Source organism: Sus scrofa, chromosome 7 (genome assembly GCF_000003025.6).
Source record: "Sus scrofa isolate TJ Tabasco breed Duroc chromosome 7, Sscrofa11.1, whole genome shotgun sequence".
Lineage (NCBI taxonomy): Eukaryota > Metazoa > Chordata > Mammalia > Artiodactyla > Suidae > Sus > Sus scrofa.
The window spans coordinates 5,050,949-5,073,268 of NC_010449.5; the positions used below are offsets into that span (position 1 = coordinate 5,050,949).

At 50.5% G+C, this 22,320-nt stretch overlaps 1 protein-coding gene across 1 annotated transcript in view; it reads left to right on the forward strand.

Annotated features, from left to right (window-relative positions):
* The window catches only part of BMP6 (bone morphogenetic protein 6), a 150,052-nt gene continuing 135,600 nt past the window's right edge, over positions 7,869-22,320 (forward strand). The window contains 1 exon segment of the mRNA NM_001168001.1: positions 7,869-8,633. Within this exon segment, the coding sequence (NP_001161473.1) occupies positions 7,994-8,633 (640 nt within the window). The 5' untranslated portion in view covers positions 7,869-7,993.

A 22,320-nucleotide genomic window follows, 5' to 3' on the forward strand; every position in this document is an offset into this window, starting at 1 on the left:
TTGTCTTGGAGCTGTTCCTGAACATTTTTTTTTTCCCCACATCCACGCATGTGGAAGTTCCTGGTCCAGGGACTGAACCCAAGCCACGGCAGTGGCCACGCTGGATTCTTAACTCACTGAGCCACCAGGGGATTCCCAAGGCATTTTTTTTTTTTTTGCAATCATCTTTATTTTGAGCATCTTTTCTGTTGTGGGCGCCAATGGAGATGATAGGTTGGCTAAATAGAGCCCCTTGGCCACCCCTCATCACCACCACTGTGTTAACTCTCAGTCCCTAAGCCTTGAACCCTGTTTTCCTCCTCAGTTCGCTGAAAATTCCCACTCCTTCCCCAGGCCTTGTGCGATGGGGGGAGATGGCGCTTTGCTGGCTCTGTGCACGGGCAGAAGTTGATGGCATGACTTGTTTTTACCTGCAATTAGTACATTCTCTTGGCCTTGGGGGCTGCCTTCAAAATGTGTCCAGAATCCAAACACTTCTCTTTCCACCGCTTCTTCTGAGGTTCCCTGGGAGCCGTCCTCAGCTCCTGCCTGAGCAGGAATGAGAGTTTCTTGACAGAGCCCCCTGGTTCTGTGTGGGCATCTCTAGAGTCTGTTCTCAGCACGGTGACCTGAGCGATTCTGTTAAAATTTAAGTCCTTCATGTCACTCTGCTCAAAAGCATCCAGTGACCCAACCATCTCACATTTTTTAAAATTGTCTTTTTAGGGCCATACCGGAGGCATATGGAGGTTCCCAGGCTAGGGGTTGAATTGGAGCTGCAGCCACCAGCCTACACCACAGCCACAGCAACACCAGATCTGAGCCACATCTGTGACCTACACTGCAGCTCACGGCAACGTTGAATCCTTAACCAACTGAGCAAGGCCAGGGATCCAACCTGCATCCTCATGGATACTAGTCGGGTTTGTTTCTACTGAGCCACGTTGGGAACTCCTCATGTGTTTTATTGTTGGGGGTGGTTGTCCTATACTTAACTGTTTTTAAAGCAAATTTTTATTGCATTGTAATGCACGTGGAAAAAGTGTACAAATGATATGTGTACCATGCAATGAATTATCAAAATCAACCACTTCTGTGTAATCACCACCAAGGTAATGGAAGATACCAGAACATGCCTCTGGGGTTCATCCTATTATTTCTGCTCTTTTCTCTGAAGGTAACTGTTAGCCTGACTTCTAGAATAGTCTGTTTTTGAATTTTATGTAAATAGTTATGATATGTGTTCTTTTGTGTCTGATGTCTGTCTTCAACATTATATGTGTGAGACTTATCCATGTTGTTGTGCCATCTTATGCCTTTTAAAAGCTGAATTTTTGGAGTTTCTGCTGTGGTGTGATGGTTATATAGGGCATCTCTGCCGTGCCAGGATGCAGGTTTGACCTCCCTGCCCAGCGGAGTGGGTTAAGGATCTGGTATTGCTGCCGTGGTGACTCAGATCTGACCCTTGGCCCAGGGAACTCCATATGCTGTGGGGCGGCAAAAAAAGAAAAAAAATAATAATAAAACTGAATTCTTTCCCCCTTTCCCCCCAATTCCCACCCTCCTTGGAGTTCCGATGTAATTTTCTTTCATTATTCCCTCTCTCCTTTGCTCTAGCCTCACTGGCCTCCTTGCTCTTCCTCAACCTCACCAGGCACGCACCTGCCTCAGGGCCTTTGCACTGCCCAGAAAGCCCTCTCTCCAGATAGCCTCCTGGCTGTCCTCTGGTGGGTCTGGATTTGAGTGTCACCTTCTCAGTGAAGCCTTTCCTGACCACCCAAACTCTCCATCTCCTCTGCCTTGTTTGATTTTTATCCGCAGCACTTGTCACTGTCCTATGTATATATATTCGTCCCCCATTGTTGGGACGAAAAATTCCACACATGTAGGGGCTCAAGACAACACAAACTTATCATCTCACAGTCCTGTATGTGGGCTGTCTGGAGGCTTCTCTGCTCCAGGTTCCCCCAGGCTAAAACCAAGGAGTCAGCTGCCCAGGGCTCCTGCTTGGAGTCTTGGGTGCGAATCTGCCCCCAGGTTCATTCAGGTTGTTGACAGAGTCCGGAATGAAGACTGTTTTCTCTCTGGCTGGTGGCTGAGGTTGGCCCTGCAGCCCCTGGCCCGTGGGCCTTTCACCTCGGACGCCAGCAGAGGAGGGGGACCCGTCCCTCTCAGGCTGCTGACCTCACCCCCTCATCTGCCTCCCTCTTCTATGTTTAGGGACCCCTGTGATAATGTTGGGCTCTCTGGGTCCCTCCAAGATAGTCTTCCTATTTTAAGGCCACCTGTTTAGCAAACTTAATTCCATCTGCAAAGTCCCCTCATTGCCACGGGGGGGGGGACACGGGGGGCAAAAATGATGCAGATGGCATCCTGCCTACCACAGTACATTTCCTTAGTTATTTTGCTTATTGTCAGTCTTCTAAAGTCTGGGGGTTTGTTTTTTGTTTTTGTTTGCTTTTTTAGGGCTGCACCTGTGGCATTTGGAAGTTCCCAGGCTAGGGGTTGAATCAGCGCTACAGCCACAGCCACGCCAGATCCTTAACCCACTGAGAGAGGCCAGGGATCGAACCAGCATCCTCGTGGGTATTAGTCGGGTTCATAACCCATTGAGCCACAACAGGAACTCCTCCAATCTGACTCTTTCAGATCCCCAAACCTAGAAGAGTGTCTGGCACATTGTAGGCATTCAAATATTTGTTGAATGAATGAATGGATGAGTGAAGATTGGGTAACTGGTATTTAACATCTGCTTTCCCAGTGGTAGGCATCTTCTCAAATTTTCTCCTCCTTTTTAAAAGATGGCCTTGATTTTCACTTTCCCCTTTTTATCCAGTCTGTGTGGTTTTCCCTGGCCCTCACACACTGCTGGTTACAGCTCTGCTGGTATAGAGGCATCGCAGCCCAGTAATGTCATATTTTCAGGGACCTCCCCACTGACACACAAGAGGCAGGTCCAGGACAAGGGGTACAGAGGGAACCACAGAACGGGGTGGAGCTCAGAGGCCAGCACAAGCCATGAGCCTCAGGCACAGCCCAGTGGAGCTAACTCTCCGAGGACTTCTTGGAACGAAACTCTTCAGGATAGTGGCGCTAGTCATGGAACGGGGTTTCGCATTGTTTTGCTCCGTTAAAAAAAAAAAAAAATAAGGCTTGGTCGGAACATGTCAGTTATTCCGTGAAAATGTCGAAAAGAAGCTTCTGGATGTTTCTAAAGATTCCTTTGCCGGATATTGTGCAGCCAGCCCAAATCCTAGGATGATCAAGAGCTGAGCTGGTGTGAAAAGGCTGAAGCACACACAAGTAACGGATTTGCCATTTGGGTTACAGTGTGGAAAAAAAATCTCTGGAAACAGATTTATGTATTAGTTTTTCACTTTGCCGCCAGATGTCCTTCACGAGTAGGAAAATATGATGGCTCGAATGATATTTTGAAGCTTGAATGCCCAGTATTTTTGAATAGTTGACAGTGAAAGGAAAGTGTGACTGCGTGTAAGTGTTACCACAGACTTTTGGATGAGACGCGTATTTTGAAGGCTGCCTTACAGGTGTAGCTTTCAGAAGCAATGTTTGTTTAACTCTCAAATTTTCATTTCTCATACTCTGCAAACATCTACTTACCATAGTTCCTTTTCTCTCAACTCCAAACTGCTATTTTGAAAGTTGGAGCAAATTATGATATTTAGAAATGCACATGAAGAAATACTCAAATCCTTACATTGTCAAGGATGAAAATGTAGTAAGTTAAGGGGAGTTGCCCAAGGATTCCAGGCGGCCAGCCCTCAGGCTTTTTGACACTAATTTAATGTTAAATTAGTGTCTAAAAGCAGCTACTTAACATCTTTAGCAAGGTCCGTGGGAAGGGACCGAGGTATGGTTTCCCATTAAAAAGCAAAGACGGCAACTGCAATTTATTGCGAACAATATCATTCAAAGGAAAGCAGAGTGTATAAAATATTTAATATATCAGGTTACTGAACAGCCTCTTTTACAATAGAAACTGTCGCATGTGTATAATGGAAACCCTCCCACTGCGAAAGGAAGGTGGGTAACTGCGCTTTTAAAGCAGGTGTGAATTACCAGGTGCATGAATGACACCAAGGGCCCAGGGGAAAGCTTGGCTTTACCGCGAGGGCTCCTCACGCCCCCAATTAGTGGGTGGGAGTGGGGCTGGGACTGGCAACCTATTTCCAGAAAACTGAAGGCCATCTGCACGAGCCGGCAGCCAAGCAACCAGATGTTTGATATGGATTGGCTTCCACATCCGGCTGCTTGACCGAATTCCTCCCCTCTCCACCCAGATGTTTTGGAGACACGGACAGAGAACTTAATGAAGCTTGGCCAGGCACACAGAGGCAGGGGCGGTGATATCTCGGTGTCCTGCAGGGGGCGAAGGACCTCTGGTTTTTCTTCTGGTTGGTCACACATCCCAGCCGACGCTGAAGCCAGACCTGTGTCTCACCCTCGCTCCCTCGCTCTTGAATCACATCTGCGTGGGCGATGGGGAGGGTCAGGGAAGCAGGGAGTGGGTGCAGGTGGTGGTGAGGAGGCCCTTATCCACCTGCAGCTCCAGGTGGCTTGAAGAAGCCGTGGTCCCTATGTTGACGTTATGAAAACTTCAGAACCTCATTGCTTTATGCCCTTTGCCCCAGTGGACCCAAAGTTGTATCTGAGTGTTTTCTGACAAACATGGGTGTATGTGGGGAGCGGAGGGGACGTGAGAAGAGCCTCCTCTGTGGTCCTGCATTGAATGTCCCTGTGTCTGACTCAAGTCACATGTTTTCCCTCTGGCTCTTCAAAGAGTCATGTGCTCTTGTGTGTGTCATCTGGAAGCACCCCCTTTTTCTAGTGCCATACAACAGGACCTCCGAGGCCAACTGGGCGGGGGTGGGGAGCCCGTGGCAGAGCTCAGTCAGGGTCGATGCTCAGAGGTTAATTAATAAGGAATCACTAAGAGCCATTTTAGACCCATGTCATACAGGCCCATCATCCTCTGACCACGAACCCAAGAAAAGCGGAAGATGGGGTGTTTGTGTGTGTTCTCCACTGGATCATGTACGTATATAACAGATGGGTATGCAACAGGTGTGTCACAACTGACTTTTGCATTTTTAAATGGCGTCGCCCAACCCTGGTGGCCCACACTCAGGGTTTTTACAGTTTTCCAGTGCTTTATCCACTGGCCGGATGGGTTGGAGCTGCTTCTACTCTGTTCGTGTCTCCCTAGAAGTTTTAAGAAGGTGTGACTGGGTTTGAGAAAGGAGGAGGCCCTTGGCAGGAAGCCTACATAGACTTGCTGAGATTCCAGATCTTCCGATCAGAGCGCTTGGCTGCTGTGATTTTATGCACTGCAGTGAATGTGTACGGTCATTAACCAGCCCCAGACAGAAGAAAAAGTGATGGAGGCTCTTGAATTCTAAGGTGCCTGGCATCCCAGAGCATATAGTGATGTATTCTCTTTTCAGATGAGAAGAATCCCTGCAGATGGTTAAAGACTGGCCTTCAGTGTTGCTGATGTTGTCTTGCCTGAGAGCAGAGGCTATGGGACAACTGTAGAATTGAAGTCTATCCTAAAGACTGCTGTGTCTGGGGAGTTCCCATTGTGGCTCAGTGGGTGAAGAACCTGACATAGTGTGTGTGAGGATGCGGGTTTGATCCCTGAACTTGCTCAGTGGGTTAAGGAGCTGGTGTTACTACAAGTTGCAGCATAGGTTGCAGATGTAGCTTGGATCCACTGTTGCCATGGGTGTGGCATAGGCCTCACCCACAGCTCTGAGTTGACCCCTAGCCTGGGAATTTCCATATGCTGCAGGTGTGGCCATAAAAAAAGAAAAGAAAAAAAGACGAGTTTGTCTGGGCCAAGACAGAACAACGCACTAAGAGCAATCCAGGGATGGTGGGAGGTAAAGACCTTTATCCATTCAAAACAGATTCTTTGAAATAATATAAAAAAGCCTCTAAGCTTTGGGGAAGCAGAAACCTCATGATCTCCTAAGTTCACAAGTCCCATATATGTGTGTGGTTGGTGTGGCTCCCAATTGCCTTCAACAATGTGAACCCAGGCTGCCAGGTCAGCATTGCAGCTTTGATTTCGAATGTACATGTCTTTACCGGGTGAAAGATGACGTTTTTAGGAGCCCTTCCTTCTAGGATCCACCAATCACTGGGCAGGTGGATAATTCTCAGGTAGGGTAAAGGCACATGAACTTGCATCCTGAATGGCAGATGGTGGTGGGAGTGTTTGGGTGAGGGGACAGTGTCTTTAACCGAGAAGTGGGCAACCCAAGTGGGCTATGATAGGTTTTACCTGCTGGGCCTTGCCTCATGCTCCCAGCCACCTGAGTTTCAGGGCCCTGTCTCTGATCCTGCATGGGAGCATGCCAAGCCCCTCCCCTTTCTGAAATTGCCTTTACCACCTCTCAAGTTTTAATGATCTTGCATCCTGTTCAGTACTTTAGGATGCGACATCAACAGACAAACGGGAGCAGCAGAGACACATTTCCAAGAAGCTGGGGGGAGGGGGGCTTTTCTATTATACTGATTACATCCTCCTCCTTTGGCATGCCAGCTTTAGAAGCCAAGTCGAAGCCGGAATGAAGAGATAAATCAAAATACCCCGTCCCGGAGCCCTCAGGACACTGGGTCTGGCTTACATTTGGTCCTCTCTGTGGCGTCTGGGAGCAGCTTCTGCGAGGGTGTGTCCCAACTTCCACCAGCTGCCTTTGGAAGTCACGCTAAACGCCTATATAACATCAATTAGCGAAAATAAGGAAGAAATGGGAAATCCATACTTCTCTGGTCTTCCTCAGTTGATTCAGGTGGCGTTGATTTAACAGCTGATTTTGCTTTTATTTAGTTAAGGCAGCATTTAGGCCTTTTATGTGATCGTAAAGAAGAGAGGTTCGCACTGGGGTGTTGATCAGATCTCTTTGCCTTTGCTACCTCGCCCCTCCTTGGGCGCTGGCGAGAATTCTCGGTGCTTGAAACCTACGCGCTGCGGAGGCAACGCCTCGGGGGAGAGGGAGGGTGAAAGAAGGGGGCGGGCCTATTTAAATACAGACGAGACGCGCCTCTCTATTGGCCGCCGGCCTGCCCGTTACTCGGGAGGGCGGGGCGTCCCAGGGGCTGGAGTGCGGTACCTGAGCTAGACGCGCACCAGAAAGCCCACGTTGGCCGCTGCCGGCAGCACCGCGCTGGGAGGCGGGAGCCGGTGAAACCCCGCGCCGACTGCGCTGTCCTGAGCACGGGTCCGGTTGCCTCTCGTCCCTTCTGCGAGGGGGGTTTGCAGGGCAGCCCGGCGAACACCGAACGGAAAGCAAGAGCCTCACCGCCTCCGCCTGGGGAGTCGAGCGGCGCGTGGAGATTTTGAGCGAGAGCGGCAGTGCCCGAGGGCGGAGGGGCGCAGAGTTTGTGCGCGACTGGGAAGTTTCAGCCTCGCGGAGAAGGCTGGCATCTTGGGACGCCTTGTCGCCACGGCCCGGGCCCTACGGCGGGGTAAACTTCACCGCGGCCGCGCGAGTCGGGGCGAGGCGTGCGCGAGGATGATGACGGGTATCCCCCGCAGCTGGTGAGCGGCCCCGCTCCCCCGCCGTCCCGGGTCCCGCTCAGCCTCCCGGGAGGGCGCGAGGCAGCGCACGTGCGCGGGCAGCCAGACCCGAGAGAGACCGTGCCGTGACCCGCCCAGGGGCGGGGGCGCTGGCGGCAGCGCGGCCCCCACTCGGACGCACCTGGTCTGGACCGTCAGCCTCCGGAGATCTGCGCGGGAGTGCGGGGCTCCCCCTTCCTCTCCAGTGGTTCTCCCGGGGATCGCCCCCTTCGTCTCCCCTCCAGTCTGGGCATCTGGGGGCGCCCCAGACGACCATGAGAGATAAGGACTGAGGGCCAGGAAGGGGAAGCGAGCCCGCCGGGAGCTGGCGGGGGCTGTTCACGCCAAGGGCCACAGCGGCCGCGCTCCAGCCTCGCTCAGCCGCTGCACGCCTCGCGGGGCCCGCGGGGCCAGCCCGGCCGGGCGGGGATGCCGGGCCTGGGGCGGAGGGCGCAGTGGCTGTGCTGGTGGTGGGGGCTGCTGTGCAGCTGCTGCGGGCCACCGTCGCTGCGGCCGCCCCTGCCCGCCGCCGCCGCCGCCGCCGCCGGGGGGGCGCTGCTGGGGGACGGCGGGAGCCCGGGCCACGCGGAGCAGCCGCCCCCGCCGCAGACCTCTTCCTCCGGTTTCCTCTACCGGCGGCTCAAGACGCACGAGAAACGGGAGATGCAGAAGGAGATCCTCTCGGTGCTGGGGCTCCCGCACCGGCCCCGGCCCCTGCATGGCCTCCAGCAGCCGCAGCCCCCTGCGCTCCCGCAGCAGCAGCAGACTCACGGGGAGCCCCCGCCCGGGCGGCTGAAGTCTGCGCCCCTCTTCATGCTGGACCTGTACAACGCCCTGTCCGCCGACGACGAAGAGGACCTGGCTTCGGACAAGGAGATGGGGCAGCCCGGGCTGCGCGGAGGGACTGGCTCGTCCCCGCCTCGGCAGCCGCCCCCTCGCGCCGCGCATCCCCTCGGCAGCAGGAGCCTCCTGGCCGCCGGACCTGGTGGCAGCGCTTCCCCACTGACCAGCGCGCAGGAGAGCGCCTTCCTCAACGACGCCGACATGGTCATGAGCTTTGTGAACCTGGGTAAGGACTGGGGGTAGCGTAACGGCTGGAATATTCTCTCCTTTCCAGTCTCTCTGGCCCAGGGAGTGGGGTTGAGAGGGTGGAGAAGCCCCCTGGCTCGGGGGTCCGGGGTGGCGCGGCGGGAATGCGGGGACAGGCCGGCTGCCCTCCCGTCACCTGCGCTGCGGGAGCCGCAAGGGCACTCCCCGCGCGCCGGACCGGGCGGCGGGAGGCGGCCGGCAGACTGGGGCGCGTCTCGGTGACGGCCTGAGCGCGTCCCGCGCTTTCCCCACTAGTGCCCGGTTTGGGCCCCGTTCACTCTATTGTGGCAGAAAAATGGGGCAGGATTGGCTCCAGCTGGGAAGAAGGCTCTTCAACAACCTTCCCCTCTTGTTTTGTTCTGCATCCTCAACGCTCTGAGTGCCAGGGTTCCCACCGGGACTTTTAGGGAATCCGACAGCAGCTGAGTACTTTGGAAACTTGACATGACTGTGTTATTCGGTATCCACGGAATTGGGGGAGGAGGGTTGCAGAAGGAGGTCCCGAAAGGACCGCCAGTCCCAGCCAGGCGGGGCTCGCGCGGCTTTGAGGCCGGATCCCGAGCCCAGTTGGGGTAACCCACCCAGTACCCTCGCTCACTTGCTTTTGGCCAGCGCCCCAAGAGGCTGAACTTCTGATCGGTGCGGCTGAAGTTGCAAGAGCAGAGAAAGGGGGCGGGTGGGGGGCCGGGGTTGGGCCCTGAGCTGGTCTGAGCCGGTTGCCAGGCAACCAGAATGGAAATTCGAGGGCGGCTAAATCGGGCTCAGCCACAAATGTTCTGTGGCAAACCCGGACGGAGTCACTGAGCCTTTTCCCCCTAGAGTCGTCTCATCTGTAATTGAGAACCGTGTAAGGAAGGCCTTTTCCAGAGTCAGTGCCTCCAGTCTGCGCTGCTCTTCATTCATAAGCAGACTCAGCGTAGACAAAGCGGTGTAGGGAGCGCGTTCTCCGCTGGGAGGAATAGGGCGCAGAAGCCACGCGCGGAGTGGGTGCAGCAGCGCGGTGGGGTGGGTCTCCGCGGACTTCTTTCCGGTGGGCGACGTGTGGCCCTGTCCAGGCTCCAGAGTGGGTTAGCAGACACTGGCCAAAGTAGCACCCGCGTCTCCAAGACACGGTCGCAGACAGCCCTCTTTGAAGGACATGATTTACTTGAATGATTCCCGTGTGAAAGAATTTAAGTGAGTCCTTGACAAGTATGTCTAGGAAATGATCCTTAGCTCCACTGCTTTGGGGGAGGAAAGGAGGAGTGGGGGGCGAGGGGGGAGGTTGGGGAGGATGTGGAGCAGGGCGATTGGCATCCAAGTGGTGCAGAAATCCTCCTGGGAAACTCATGAAACAGACTGTCACAGGGAGTGGAGGCTCCAGGCCTGCCAGTCTTGTTCCTCCCAGTGCCAGGGGTTCTGATTGGACAGGAATCGTCACAGTTTATTGGGACCAAATCCAAGGCTGAGCCACCTCCAGGAAGCATTCTAAGGAAATTCTCATGCCAGTCAGTGAAGTTGGGCCTGGGGCAGGGACCAGTGCTTTTCCTTATTATAACATCTCTGCTGCTTCTGGCTCAGCAAATTCTACCTCGCGTGGGCTCCTTCATCGCCTCCCTGCCCCGTTTCCCGGCAGCCTTGGGGAAGGGTTTTATTATTCTGAGGGGTAGTCCCAACCTGGGCAAAGTGGGAAGAATGACCCTTTTGGCTCCTTCAGGGACAATCATATTACAGCCTCCGGAAAACAGGTCGAGGCTTTAGGCTTTTAGCCCTTGGCTGTCCATCAGCCTCACCTGGGGTGCTGGGCTGCTCCTGAGAACAGTTAAGTCAGAATCTGAGCAGGTGAGTTGCGGCTTTTTAAAATGAGTGCCTAAGGTTTTTCTAATAGGCTGCCATGGATAGTCATGAAGCACTGTCACAGGAGATCTCGATGTCGGAAAGAAATCAAATCATCTGAGAAAGCTATCAAGAGCTTCCTGATGTGGGTGGCTCCCAAACATGGCTGTACATAGAATCGCCGGGGGTGGGGGGGCGGGAGAAATTTTAAAGTCTAGATGCGGGAGTTCCTGTTGTGGCTCAGTGGTTAACGAATCTAAGAACCACGAGATTGTGGGTTCGATTCCTGGCCTTGCTTATTTAGTGGGTTAGGATCTGGCGTTGCCATCAGCTGTGGTGTAGGTCGCAGACTCGGCTCGGATCTGGTGTTGCTGTGGCTGTGGTGTAGGCCGGTGGCTACAGCTCCAATTAGACCCCTAGCCTGGGAAACTCCATATGCTGCAGAAGCAGCTCTGGAAAAGGCAAAAAGACAAAACAACAACAACAACAAAAATTTAAAGTCTAGATGCTCAAGTGGTACCCCTTGTCAATTAAGTCAACTCTTGGGGTGGAAGCCAGATATCCACAGTTTAAAAGATCTCCAGGTGGGAGTTCCCAGGGTGGCTCAGAGGGTTAAGAACCTGAGGGGATTTGATTCCTGGCCTCACTCAGTGGGTAATGGATTCAGTGTTGTCGTTGTGAGTTGTAGCATAGGATCTGGCGTGGCTGTGGCTGTGATTTACGCCCGCAGCTGCAGCTCCAATTCCACCCCTAGCCTGGGAACTTGCATATGCTGCAGGTGCGGCTCTTAAAAAAAAATCAAGATCCCCAGGTGGTTCCAATGTTGAACCACTGGTATTTGTGAGCATTGGCTTGGGGCAGGTTGTAAAGTACGGTGACATTTCCTGTGTTGAGTGACCTCCAGATTCTCCCTTGCTCTTCTGACCTTTCCTGGGCTACACTGTCACACTGTTTGAAGCGGGTTGCTAACTACAGTGATGGTTTAACATAGTATCTCCCTAGGGGTATTTTCATTTTCCATAAAGCGTTTCTAAAGCTTCAAAAAAAATAGCACTGAAAAATTCCAAGGGAGCTCATCAGTAGTGTCATTTGAGGCCAGGGACAGGCTGATCCAGAAGAGATGTCCGAGTAGGGAACTGTGTCCCACGGGGCCTCTTAGCATCCCACTGGCCTTTCTGACCGCAGGTTGTAGCTATCTGTAGGTCCAATCCTGGACTCCACGTGGGTAGTTAGAGGAGAAAACCTTTTCCGGGGGTGATGCAGACTCCAAGTCACAAGCCATGCCACCTGCCGGTCAGGCGGTTCCATTCACTCTTAATCCATTTAGCAGTAGGACAGGAGCCTGTCACAATGAGAAGCTGAACTGTGATGAAATCTGATTATCATAACTCCGAGCATAAGGACAGTTGATTTGAAGAAAGCAAGTGCTTAGCAGCCTGGATTCTCCAAAAAAAAGATGTTTGGAGGCATCCCCAGATCTATTACTCTGTGTCAATGGCATATTGGCTACTGCACTGTGTGACTATAGAATCTACAGAAAGATAACGTTACAGCATATGGGCTTTCCATCCTCTGATACCTACAGAGTTAGATAAGTGAGGAACTGAAAGTACAAAGGAATGTGTTATATAGTTGTAAACATCCTTTTTTTCCCCAGGGGCAGGGGAGTTGCTTACTCATAAAATACATTTAAAACACTTGGAGGCGTGTAGGTCAGAGTGGCTGGCTGGCAGGAAGTCTGAATCAACAGGATGAATTTCTCTTGCACATCCCAGAGGCTGCTCACTTGTTTGTAGTGATGGTTTCGCACACTCTCTGGGTGCGTAGTCTGGGGACCTTAGTCCTTACTGGCTGTGTGCAGAGTGCCCGGGCAAGCTGGGTGCACGCGTGAACCTGCATTCCATCAGGGCCTCGGAGGCAAGCCTGCCAATCTGGTGACCTTGGCGAGGTCTGCTGAAATATCTCGGGTCTCAGCTTAAAAGTCACCTCGCAGAGGAAGCCGTCTCTAACCACTCCGTGGAGATCCGGGCCGCCCCGCCCCCCACTTATTTACCATCACAGCGCCCTGTTTATTTCCTTGGTTGCGCTTCTCACGAGGAGTATTTTTTTTTTTATTCCTTTGAAAATGTGCTTACTCCTTTGTTTGTCGCCCCTGTAGGATGTCAGCCTCTAAAAGCCCCCGGGCTTATCCATCATCATAACCTAAGTTCCCGGCATAGAGCTGAGCATCTTGAAGGAGCTTAAGACTGAATGAGTGAGAGTAGACACATTCATTTAAAATCCTTGTTTTGCGAATCTGGAAGGGTACACCTGATTTTATTGAGATCGTTTGCAAATGGCACACCTGATTTTTCCTAAGTAAAACATGCGAGGGAAGGGAAGCTGGGTTGAAACTCATGACATCTAATGTCTGTTATAGTGCTTTATTTTATTTTATTTTATTGTCTTTTTGCCTTTTCTTGAGCCACTCCCGGGGCATATAGAGGTTCCCAGGCTAGGGGTCCAATCAGAGTGGTAGCCGCTGGCCTACGCCACAGGTGTAGGTAGCCACGTGGATCCGAGCCGCGTCTGCGACCCACACCACAGCTCACGGCAACGCCAGATCCTCAATCCACTGAGCAAGGCCAGGGATCGAACGTACAACCTCATGGTTCCTAGTCCGATTTGTTAACGACTGCGCCACGGCGGGAACTCCTATCATGGTGCTTTGTTTATATACCTCCTTGTTAATTACTCACGTGTATATTAATGTGTAATGTGCTTTACATCTCAGAGTAGCTCCCAGGTTTCATTAACGTTGCATTTCAGACTTTATTTACTTATTCTAAATTAATGAGCTGCTGATCTACAGATGCTAGGAGAAAACGAAATAAAAAACCTCAAATTACGGTCAGAAAGGAGAATCAGCATATATTAGTACGAGTAACAAGAAACGTACTGTGCTAAAAATACGGGCCATCTTTTGAATTACTCTTGGGAATCATAAATTAGAGGAAAAACAGAATACTCCCTACTTGGATGTGTAACCAGATCCACTGTACTGTCTTAGGCGTCCTATTTTTCATGGAAGCTGCCTGTACTTAATGGAGATTTTTGTTAGCAGAAGATTAATCCAGGCCGGCAAGCTATTCAGAGCAAAAAGCGTTTGGAGAATCTGACTGCAAGTGTGTGGTCTCCTAAGGAGATTTTAAGTGGTACATGGGAGATTTCCGTGGTGTTACAACAAAAACCTTGTACAGCGTGTTCTTAAACTCGGATCAAAGGGCAAGCAGATACTATTGTTTAGACCTCCGGATGGTGTTTCCTCTGGCTGTCCTTCTAAGAATGGGTATAAATCCTTTCTAAATGTGCTGACTCATTCTTAGTTCCTCTGCTTGGCTGCTTACCTCTGATTAGCGTGGAGGAAGGGATCCTAGTGATAGAATCATCGGTGTAAGGGAAAAAAACCCTGTATTCAGCACTTCCTTCAGCTTGTAAGGATTGTTTTGTGACGGTGAATAATGAGTTTAGTACTTTATTATTTTAAAATTTTTATTTTAATTAATTTATTTTTTTTGCTTTTTAGGGCCGCACCTGTGGCACATGGACGTTCCCAGGCTCGGGGTTGAATCAGGGCGACAGCTGCTGGTGTATGCCACAGCCGCATCAGATCCGAGCTGCATCTGCGACCTATAGCACAGCTCATGGCAACGCTGGATCCTTAACCCACTGAGCAGGGCCAGGGATTGAACCCGCATCCTCATGGATTCTAGTTGGGTTCGTTAAAGCCGCGGTGGAACTCCCCGAGTTTAGGACTTGGAATGTGGGGTTTCAGATCACTATTTTCCTTGGATGGGGGAGTGGGTAGGAGAGTGAATACGGAATTGCAGAGGTGACCAGCCCCGTCTTTGCATCTCATCTGTTGATGAAGCTGAAGTTAGCAAAGTGACTTGAGTACCCCTTCCTGGGTAACTAAGCAGCCTCTGGTAATGTTCTCCCAAGTCAGTCTTCTCCTGCCTCCCATCCTGTTTGTGCAAGCGGATTGTTCGGGGGCGAGCTCCGTTCCCTTGATAGAAACCCACTGCAGTTGTCTCTGCATTTTGCCGTCTTGGAGCTTCGTTCTGGCTTCTCATCCTCTCCTCTTGTCTGACTCTGTGACGTCACCACCTTTGGTGCCTCCAGCAGTGGGAAGGAAAGCTGGCGATATTTGAATCAGATCCTCGTGTTCCTGACTGGAAGCTTCCGTAAGTATCTGAGAAAAAGGGACAGGACTCAGTATGGACCCTCCCAAGACACGAGCCCTTGACAGAGTCCCCGTGCCTGTAAACAGCGGTTACACATTAACCTTTCGCCCCCACTGCCGCTCGCCAGGCCGTTGTTCAGCCCAGCCAGGTACCAGGTGACACAGCTGCGCTGGTCACGCGGCGTCACCCAGGGCCTGGTATGGGGGACAGCTGGCCTCTTCTCATCCCCTTTTGTGCTCTCTTAACTCCTGATACTCTTGCCCTTCAGAAACTCGTGACCCAGAAATGGTCCCAGTCTTAAACTGGAAGGTATGAAAAGAGGCGACAGTTTTGTCAAGGAGAAGGAAAGCCATTCCTGTTTTAATGAAAATCAGTTACTAGGAGTTCCCGCTGCGGTGCAGTGGGCTAACAATCTGACTGCAATGGCTCGGGTTTCTGCAGAGGTGCAGGTTCGATCCCCAGCTCAGTGCAGTGGGTTAAAGGATCTGGCATTGCTGCAGCTGTAGTGTGGGTCACAGCTGGGGCTCAGATTCAGTCCCTGGCCTGGGAACTGCTGTATGCCACAGGTGCAGCCATTTAGTAATAATAATAATAAAAAATTAGTTACTTAAGAAGTAGGGCTGTATCAGCCTTCAGAGTTTGTGTGCCTGCCAGGAATTGCCTGCAGTTATTTTTTTTTTCCCCTGCAAATAGAGTTTCAGCCCCCTTAATGGATGAAGTTAGACTCTGGAGCTGGCTGGGGGCCATGACATTGTTTTTCTGGAGAAACACGTCCAGCAACGGACATTCTGGTTTTCTGTTGGGTTTCCTCTCTCACTAGGCAGTTGGGGGTTGTGGGTCTATTTGTGATAGCCATTGGTCCTAGAATTTGCAGCTTGGAAGGTTCTCGAAGTATCACGTTCCCTCTTCAGTTTGCGGTTAAATTTGCTAGATGTATTCAGGACCATTTTCTCCTTGCTGCTGTTCCATCTTAAGGCTGAGGGAACAGCCCACAGAACCTCGGAGATTCTACTGCATCAGAGGGCCAGGTCAGCATGCTGTTGGTCACTTGAGAATGGATAATGGGGGGGGGGGTGGAGACAGAAGCACGGGAGAGCACAGCCCTGGGGGAGAGGTGGGAGCCCACATCTGGAGCGTGCAGGAGAGCACATGGTATTCTCGCCTCTGCTTTCAGAAAAGGAAAAAAAAAAAAAAAAAACTATGCATCTCTATAAATATCCCCATTTGGTATGTGGAAGGACCACTGACCTTAAAGAATTGTTTCCTGCTCCAAAAGCGAGTTGAAGTGTTGAAAACGATGTTGCTCTGAGTGGCATTGTTCCACTGACGTCCTCAGGCACTGGTCTCTTCCTGCCCTTCCCAAGTCCATTATTAAAGAGACCCGTCCATAATAGAGATGGTATCTAAACTGCCTCAGGTCATTCCTTGATGCGTCCCTGTGGCCTTATTATTTCTAACGCAGCCCCAGACCTCCGCCTTGAAGTCTCCCCATCAAACATTTTTGCAGAGTGAGGTTCTGGTTCGGAGGGGGAGAGCCTTCCTGCCCCGGGTTCACGGGCACACGCCCTGCCTTGCCGATCCTGCCAGATAGGTCGGGCTTGTCCTCTGCCTGCAAGGGCCCAGCGCTGGCCTGACGTTCAGATTGTTTTCTCATCATCCCAGGGCTCCGAGGGGGGAGGAGCGGGTGGCTTCACCGCAGACCCAAGGCACAGCCGTTGGGCCGCCCAGTGCCCAGCTGAACTTTGATCGCTGCCCGGAGCTGCCCTAGGACGCTGCTGCCACTTACCCTTTCACCTTGTCCAGAATGTAACTTCCAGCCTTAAACATCTGCCTTTGGTGATTGCTGTTCCTGTGTTGACAGTCTTGTTGGTTTCCTGTTCATGAACATGGGCTGGCCGAAAATTCCCACGTGTGTGTATCAGCAGAGCCTGAACACACTGAGTCGGGTGCGGGAGCTGTTGTCTGTGCTGATTAGGCTGGGAGAGTGTTTTTGTTTTTGTTTTTAAATAATCAGACTTGCTCCATCACAGAGACTCCCCCCTTTTTCTCCCCCCCCCTTTGAAATCTTTGCATTACATCGAAAAAGTCTAATGATGGAGCTTCATACGTGATACAATGAAGGATTAACGTTTTCCTTTTTTTAATCAGAGCTTATTGAACACTCTTCTGTCAGAATAAATTAGCAGAGAAGCTGCATTTTTAAAACTGCTTTTTAGAGCAGTTTTAGGTCTCCAGTAAAATGGAGGGGAAAGCTCAGATTTCCCACATACCTGTGCCGCTGCTTGGGCATTGCCTCTTCCAGGATCAACACCCACCACCAGAGTGGCACGCTTGTAACAATCCACGAAGCTACACTGATGCGGTAGCATCACCCAGGGTCCACAGCTGGCGGTTCATTCTCGGTGTTCTCCGCGCTGGGGGTTTGAATGAATGTCTCATGACATAGGACCCATCATTATGCTCTACTGCAGGGGAAGTTGCACTGCCCTGAACACCTTTTGTGTAGAAGCTGTACATTTAGCCAGAAAAAAAAAAAAAATCAAATCCTAAAATTCAAAATACGCAGAGCCTGGGGGAAGAGGAATAAGGTCTCTTTGTCGAGAATAGTTTTGTTTCTGGGGCTCCACCCCCTCGGTATATAAGTGAATCATTTTGATGGACTCTGCAGGCCTTATTTTGTGTTTTGGTTTGTTGACACCAAATCCATTAGAAATCTCTCTCTCTCTTTTTTTTTTAAGTCTCAGAGTTTAAAAATCTTTTTTCCTCCACATACTTGCAGTGAGGTGTCTGTCACCATAGCACCTAGACGGTCCCTCAGGGAGAGATGGGAGCGATTAAATTTCTCCCTGGCTTGGACCCTATTTGACCCACACGCGGCAGGATTTGGGGGGGGGGGAGTAAAGAAAGAGGCCTGAAGAATGAACAAGAATTAGAGGAATTCTGTGCTTGTAAATTATTAAAATTGGGGGAGTTGCTGGGGAGGGGTTAGGAAGTTTTCAGAAAGGAAGGAAAAATAACATTAAAACATAGGGTGACTTTTGCATCGAGAAACTCACAGAAATACCATTTACTGGGCCTCATGGCAGGATCGGGGGGCTCTCAAAGGTTTCCTCAGGAGAGACTGTTGAGATCAGATTAAAATTAAATTAATAAGGACTCCATAAACCAGAGGTCTTTGTGGAGTGGACTTTGTTGCTTTGAACTGTTTGCTCTGAGAAACGGCTACGCAGATTAATGGTAAATAAATGAGAAAATGCAGTGATATCAGCAAGTAACAGTAAAGCCTAAAGAGGACTGTTGAGCAAATAGCAATTCATTTGAGGCAGTTTAAAACGTGGGAGCCTTTCTTTATATTGTCAGTATTGTGCAAATACTGACAAATATTTTTTATGTAGAGAATACTTGATTAGTTTGTCATCAAACTCCTGTAGATAAGACCTTGCATATTTAATACAGTGCGTTATCCCTGTGCAAATGGAAAAAATTATGTTTGATGATCCTAGAGTAATATGGCTGTTAATGTCTGTACAGACAAATATTTCTAAATATTGTACAAATATTGACATTTTGGGAATTCTCTCTCCCCATTCCTCCTGTGTCAGCTATCCATATTATTGGGGGTATTTTCCCCACGATTTTGAGCTAAATCACCCACCCGTTCTCTCTTCCCGCATCCCCACGGAAATGAAACTTCTCAAAAGGAGGAGCTTGGGACCAGGGTGGTCTCCGTGGGTTTGAGAAATTCGGCTTTGTTCCGTGAACACCTGACCTGGTATGCGCTGTGGTCTAACCACCGCTCTGCCTGGCGGGGTAGATGTTTAATCCGACCCAAAGTGAAATGACACCAAAGGTAGAACGAAGACTCAGTGGGGAGGACGCGGGTGTCACGGCTGCAGCTAGTTGGAGCATTGCTTTTCTTCCCAGGGCAACGGAACTGGCCTTTGCATTTTTCTGGACTCTGTGGAGGACAGAATCCCCTGTTACCAGCTTTGGGAACTCATCCCACCAGGCTGGTGCCTGGCATACTTCATCTATTTAGTGGAGGTTGTTTGACTCTTGTTCTGTAGGCACAGAAATGCCATCACAGCTGCAGGAGGCAGGGTGGTACCCAGCAGAGGCTCCCTTTCTCGCCTCTTGTTTTTTTTGTTTTTCTTTTCCTCCCATTAATAAATTTGCCAACTCCATTGCCTTTATTTCCTCTTTTATATCTGCTCATTGTCCATGATATTGACGCCTTTGGTTGTCATTGATCTACCAGCAGGTGGTACACGCCTCCGTGGGATCTGGTAGTTTATACGCGACAATGAGGTGTCGCTCCCTGGAGTGCCGAAGTAGCTGGTTTTCTTGATGGTTTTCTAGAAGGTGCTTAAGGCGGCTTCAGTGTAGAGGTGGGGAAAGAGAACGAGATTAAGATTCGGGAAGTTTATGCCCCTCGTCTTCGTGGTATCCCTTTTTACGATGTCACGTTCAAACCACTTCACCAAATGGTGTCTAGGTCTTATCTGTAAAGTGTGAGTTTGGGGCTAGATCGGCGTTCTCCAAATCACGTCGCTTGGAACTCTTTCCCAGATGCTCCGCAGAGGAAGATTGTGGGAGCACTTTACGGCGTATTCCTTTTAGAGATTTCCACACCCATGAGCCCATACAAGCCCTGCTGTGAGCAAGTCTGCCTACTTGCTTCAGTGGAGTTTTTGGAACTGACTTTTGCTCTGTAACCTCCCCGCTTTTTTTTTTTTCCTGAAACACCTTTGGGTCAGACCTGGACTTCTCTGAGGGCAGGGGTGGGACCCCAGGAAGCTGCCTTACACCTGCTCCTGCTCTTCTGTGGACCTGACTTGCTCTGAAAGGGCTGCCTGGGGCCACCTTCAGCTGGTGGCCCAAGGTCTTCCTTTTCCTGGGGTTGGAAGTGGCTTCTGGCTGTGGCTTATCTATGGTTAACCTGCTTGCCCTTCCCTCTGCGATACCTCTGGGCCCCTGCCTTCAATTCCCTCTGTTGTAAACACTTGGCTGGCCTGCATGGCTGTGGTCTTTTCACTCTCTGGAGCACAGCAAAGAAAGCTCACACCGTAGGATGTTTTTCACTTAATTATTATTTTAAAATTTTGTTGGAGTAGAATTGACTTGATTAGTTTCAAGTACATGGAAAAGTGAATCATACATATATGTGTATATTTCTGATGTATACATAATATATGTGTATATTCCCCATATAGGTTATTGCAAACTATTGAGTACATGTCCCTGAGCTACACAGTAGGTTCCCCTTGATCATCTCTGCTCTACAGCCACGCGTATGTGTTACTCCCATCCTCCTAATTCCTCCCCCTCCCCTATAGTTTCCGCTGTGGTAACCATAAGATTGCTTTTGTCTGTTCTATAAACAAGCTCCCCTGCATCATTTCTATTAGATTCTTCATGCAAGTGGTATCATATATTCAGCTTTCTCTTACCCACTTCACTTCGTATGATAATCTCTAGGTCCTTCCATGTTGCTGCCAATGGCATTATTTCATTCTTTTTTATGGCCAAGTAATATTCCATCCTGTGTATGCACCACATCTTTAGCCATTAAAAAAATTCATTCTAGGAGTGTTTCCTATTGTGTATTTGTGATTTTTTTTAAACTGCTTGGGGTAGAGTTGACATACAGTAAGCTGCTTATCATACAGTATGATCAGCTTTGACTTGTATAAGCACCTCTGAAACCATCCCACTCGATAGTGAATATAACCAGAAGGATTCTTTTAACTGGTTTCACCTGCCAGGAAGGGACATAAGATCCTAACACAGAGGAAGGGAGTGAAAATTCCCGTCTTTCCTTGATGCCATTGCTCTGATCTCACATGCTTTGAACAGCCTTAAGAATGGAATTCGCCAAAGATGTTTGTGAATGGGTCTCTTGGATCAGAGAACTCTGGGGTCCAGCCCGCTCTTTATAGCGGTGACTGGCCCTTATCCTATGTCCCATCTTTATTTTAGGAGACTGTAACAAAACTAGGCACATGGCTTCTAATTTCAAGATCAAGCATCTGGGGCACTTTGGGATGGTTAGTGATTTTTTTTTTTTTTTTTTAATGACCACAGCTTCGGCATAAGGAGGTTCTCAGGCTAGGGGTCAAACTGGAGCTGCAGCTGCTGGCCTACACCACAGCCACAGCCACGGGGGATCCAAGCCATGTCTGCGACCTACACCACGGCTCCTGGCCACGCTGGATCCTTAACCCGTTGAGCAAGGCCAGAGATCGAACCCGTATCCTCATGGATCCTAGTCGGGTTTGTTTTGGCTGAGCCACGATGGAAACTCCCAGTGATCCCATTGGCATCTGATTTCCCAATACCCAAGTTGAAAAGACCTGATCTTTCTGGAAAACATCACAGAAATGCTTCCCTGGGTTTCCGTGGTAGATTCTGGCAGTTCAGGTAGAGCCCAAGTCCAAGAAAATGTACGCAGACTCCAGTGGACGCCTGCCTTCCCCCGCCCTGCTCATCCTTCTCCGAATGTTCTTTAACCTTAAAAAGAAACTGCATTTCGTGGGGACGGGGTGGGATAAAAAGACCTAAGGATTGTATTTCTTTATGGCCTTTTACCGTAGAGAAGGACTGCTGTCGCTTCTTATCCTCTTATCTCAGCAAGGCAAAAGCAGACTTTGATAGCTGCCAATGGACATTAACCCTTAGCAGGCAGATAAGGGGGAATGTGGAGATTTGGGGAGAAAGTTACTCATGTTCCAAACAGCACCCGGACCCGTGATAGAAGTTCCTTAGCTCCCTGTCCCGCCTCCCGCTGTTCAGGGAAGCGCTTCTTTCCTTCCCGCCCGTTTTCTCCTGTCTCCTTGCTCTGGCTTCTGTCCCCATCGCCTGCGACATTCTTTCATCAGAAGCAACTAGCTACTCCGTCCTGAGTCTTCACCCCCCACCCCCACCCCATACAGTCTTTCTAAGAAAGTCTCTCCTTGGTTTCTGAAATGTTGCTTGCTCACTCTTGGTTCTTTTTGTTGTTGTTGTTGTTGTTGCTTTTTAGGGCCACACCTACAGCTTCTGGAGGTTCCCAGGCTAGGGGTGGAATTGGAGCCGTAGTTGCCAGCCTACACCACAGCCATAGCAACATGGGATCCAAGCCTCGTCTGTGACCTATGCCACAGCTCGTGGCCACACCAGATCCTTAACCCACTGAGCAAGGCCAGGGACTGAATCCACATTCTCATGGATCCTAGTTGGGTTCGTTAACCAGTGCGCCATGAAGGGAACTCCTCACTCTTGGTTCTTTTTTTCTCCCCCAGATTGTTGTTTGGGGACATTTCCTGAAAAATGGCAAGTGATTCAGAAGGGTTGACTTGTGGCCCTTGACCTACGCGTGGGGCCCAGGTGGCAGTAGGTTTGGGGGCAGCACAGGCAGTACAGGAATTAGGAGATAACATGCGGCCACAGGGTGGGTGGCAGCTGGGTGCCCGCTTTCAGGTGACACAGGTAGAGGCTAACTGGGCCACGGTGACAGGGACCTGGCAGTTGGTGGATTCAGGCGGCCAGGTACCAGCCCCAGGAAGGCCTCTCAGCCCCTCCTGTGTGTCCCTCTGTGCATTCAGAGTTTGCTTCTCAGACCCTCTTTGTGCAAGACCCAGTCTGGTTTTT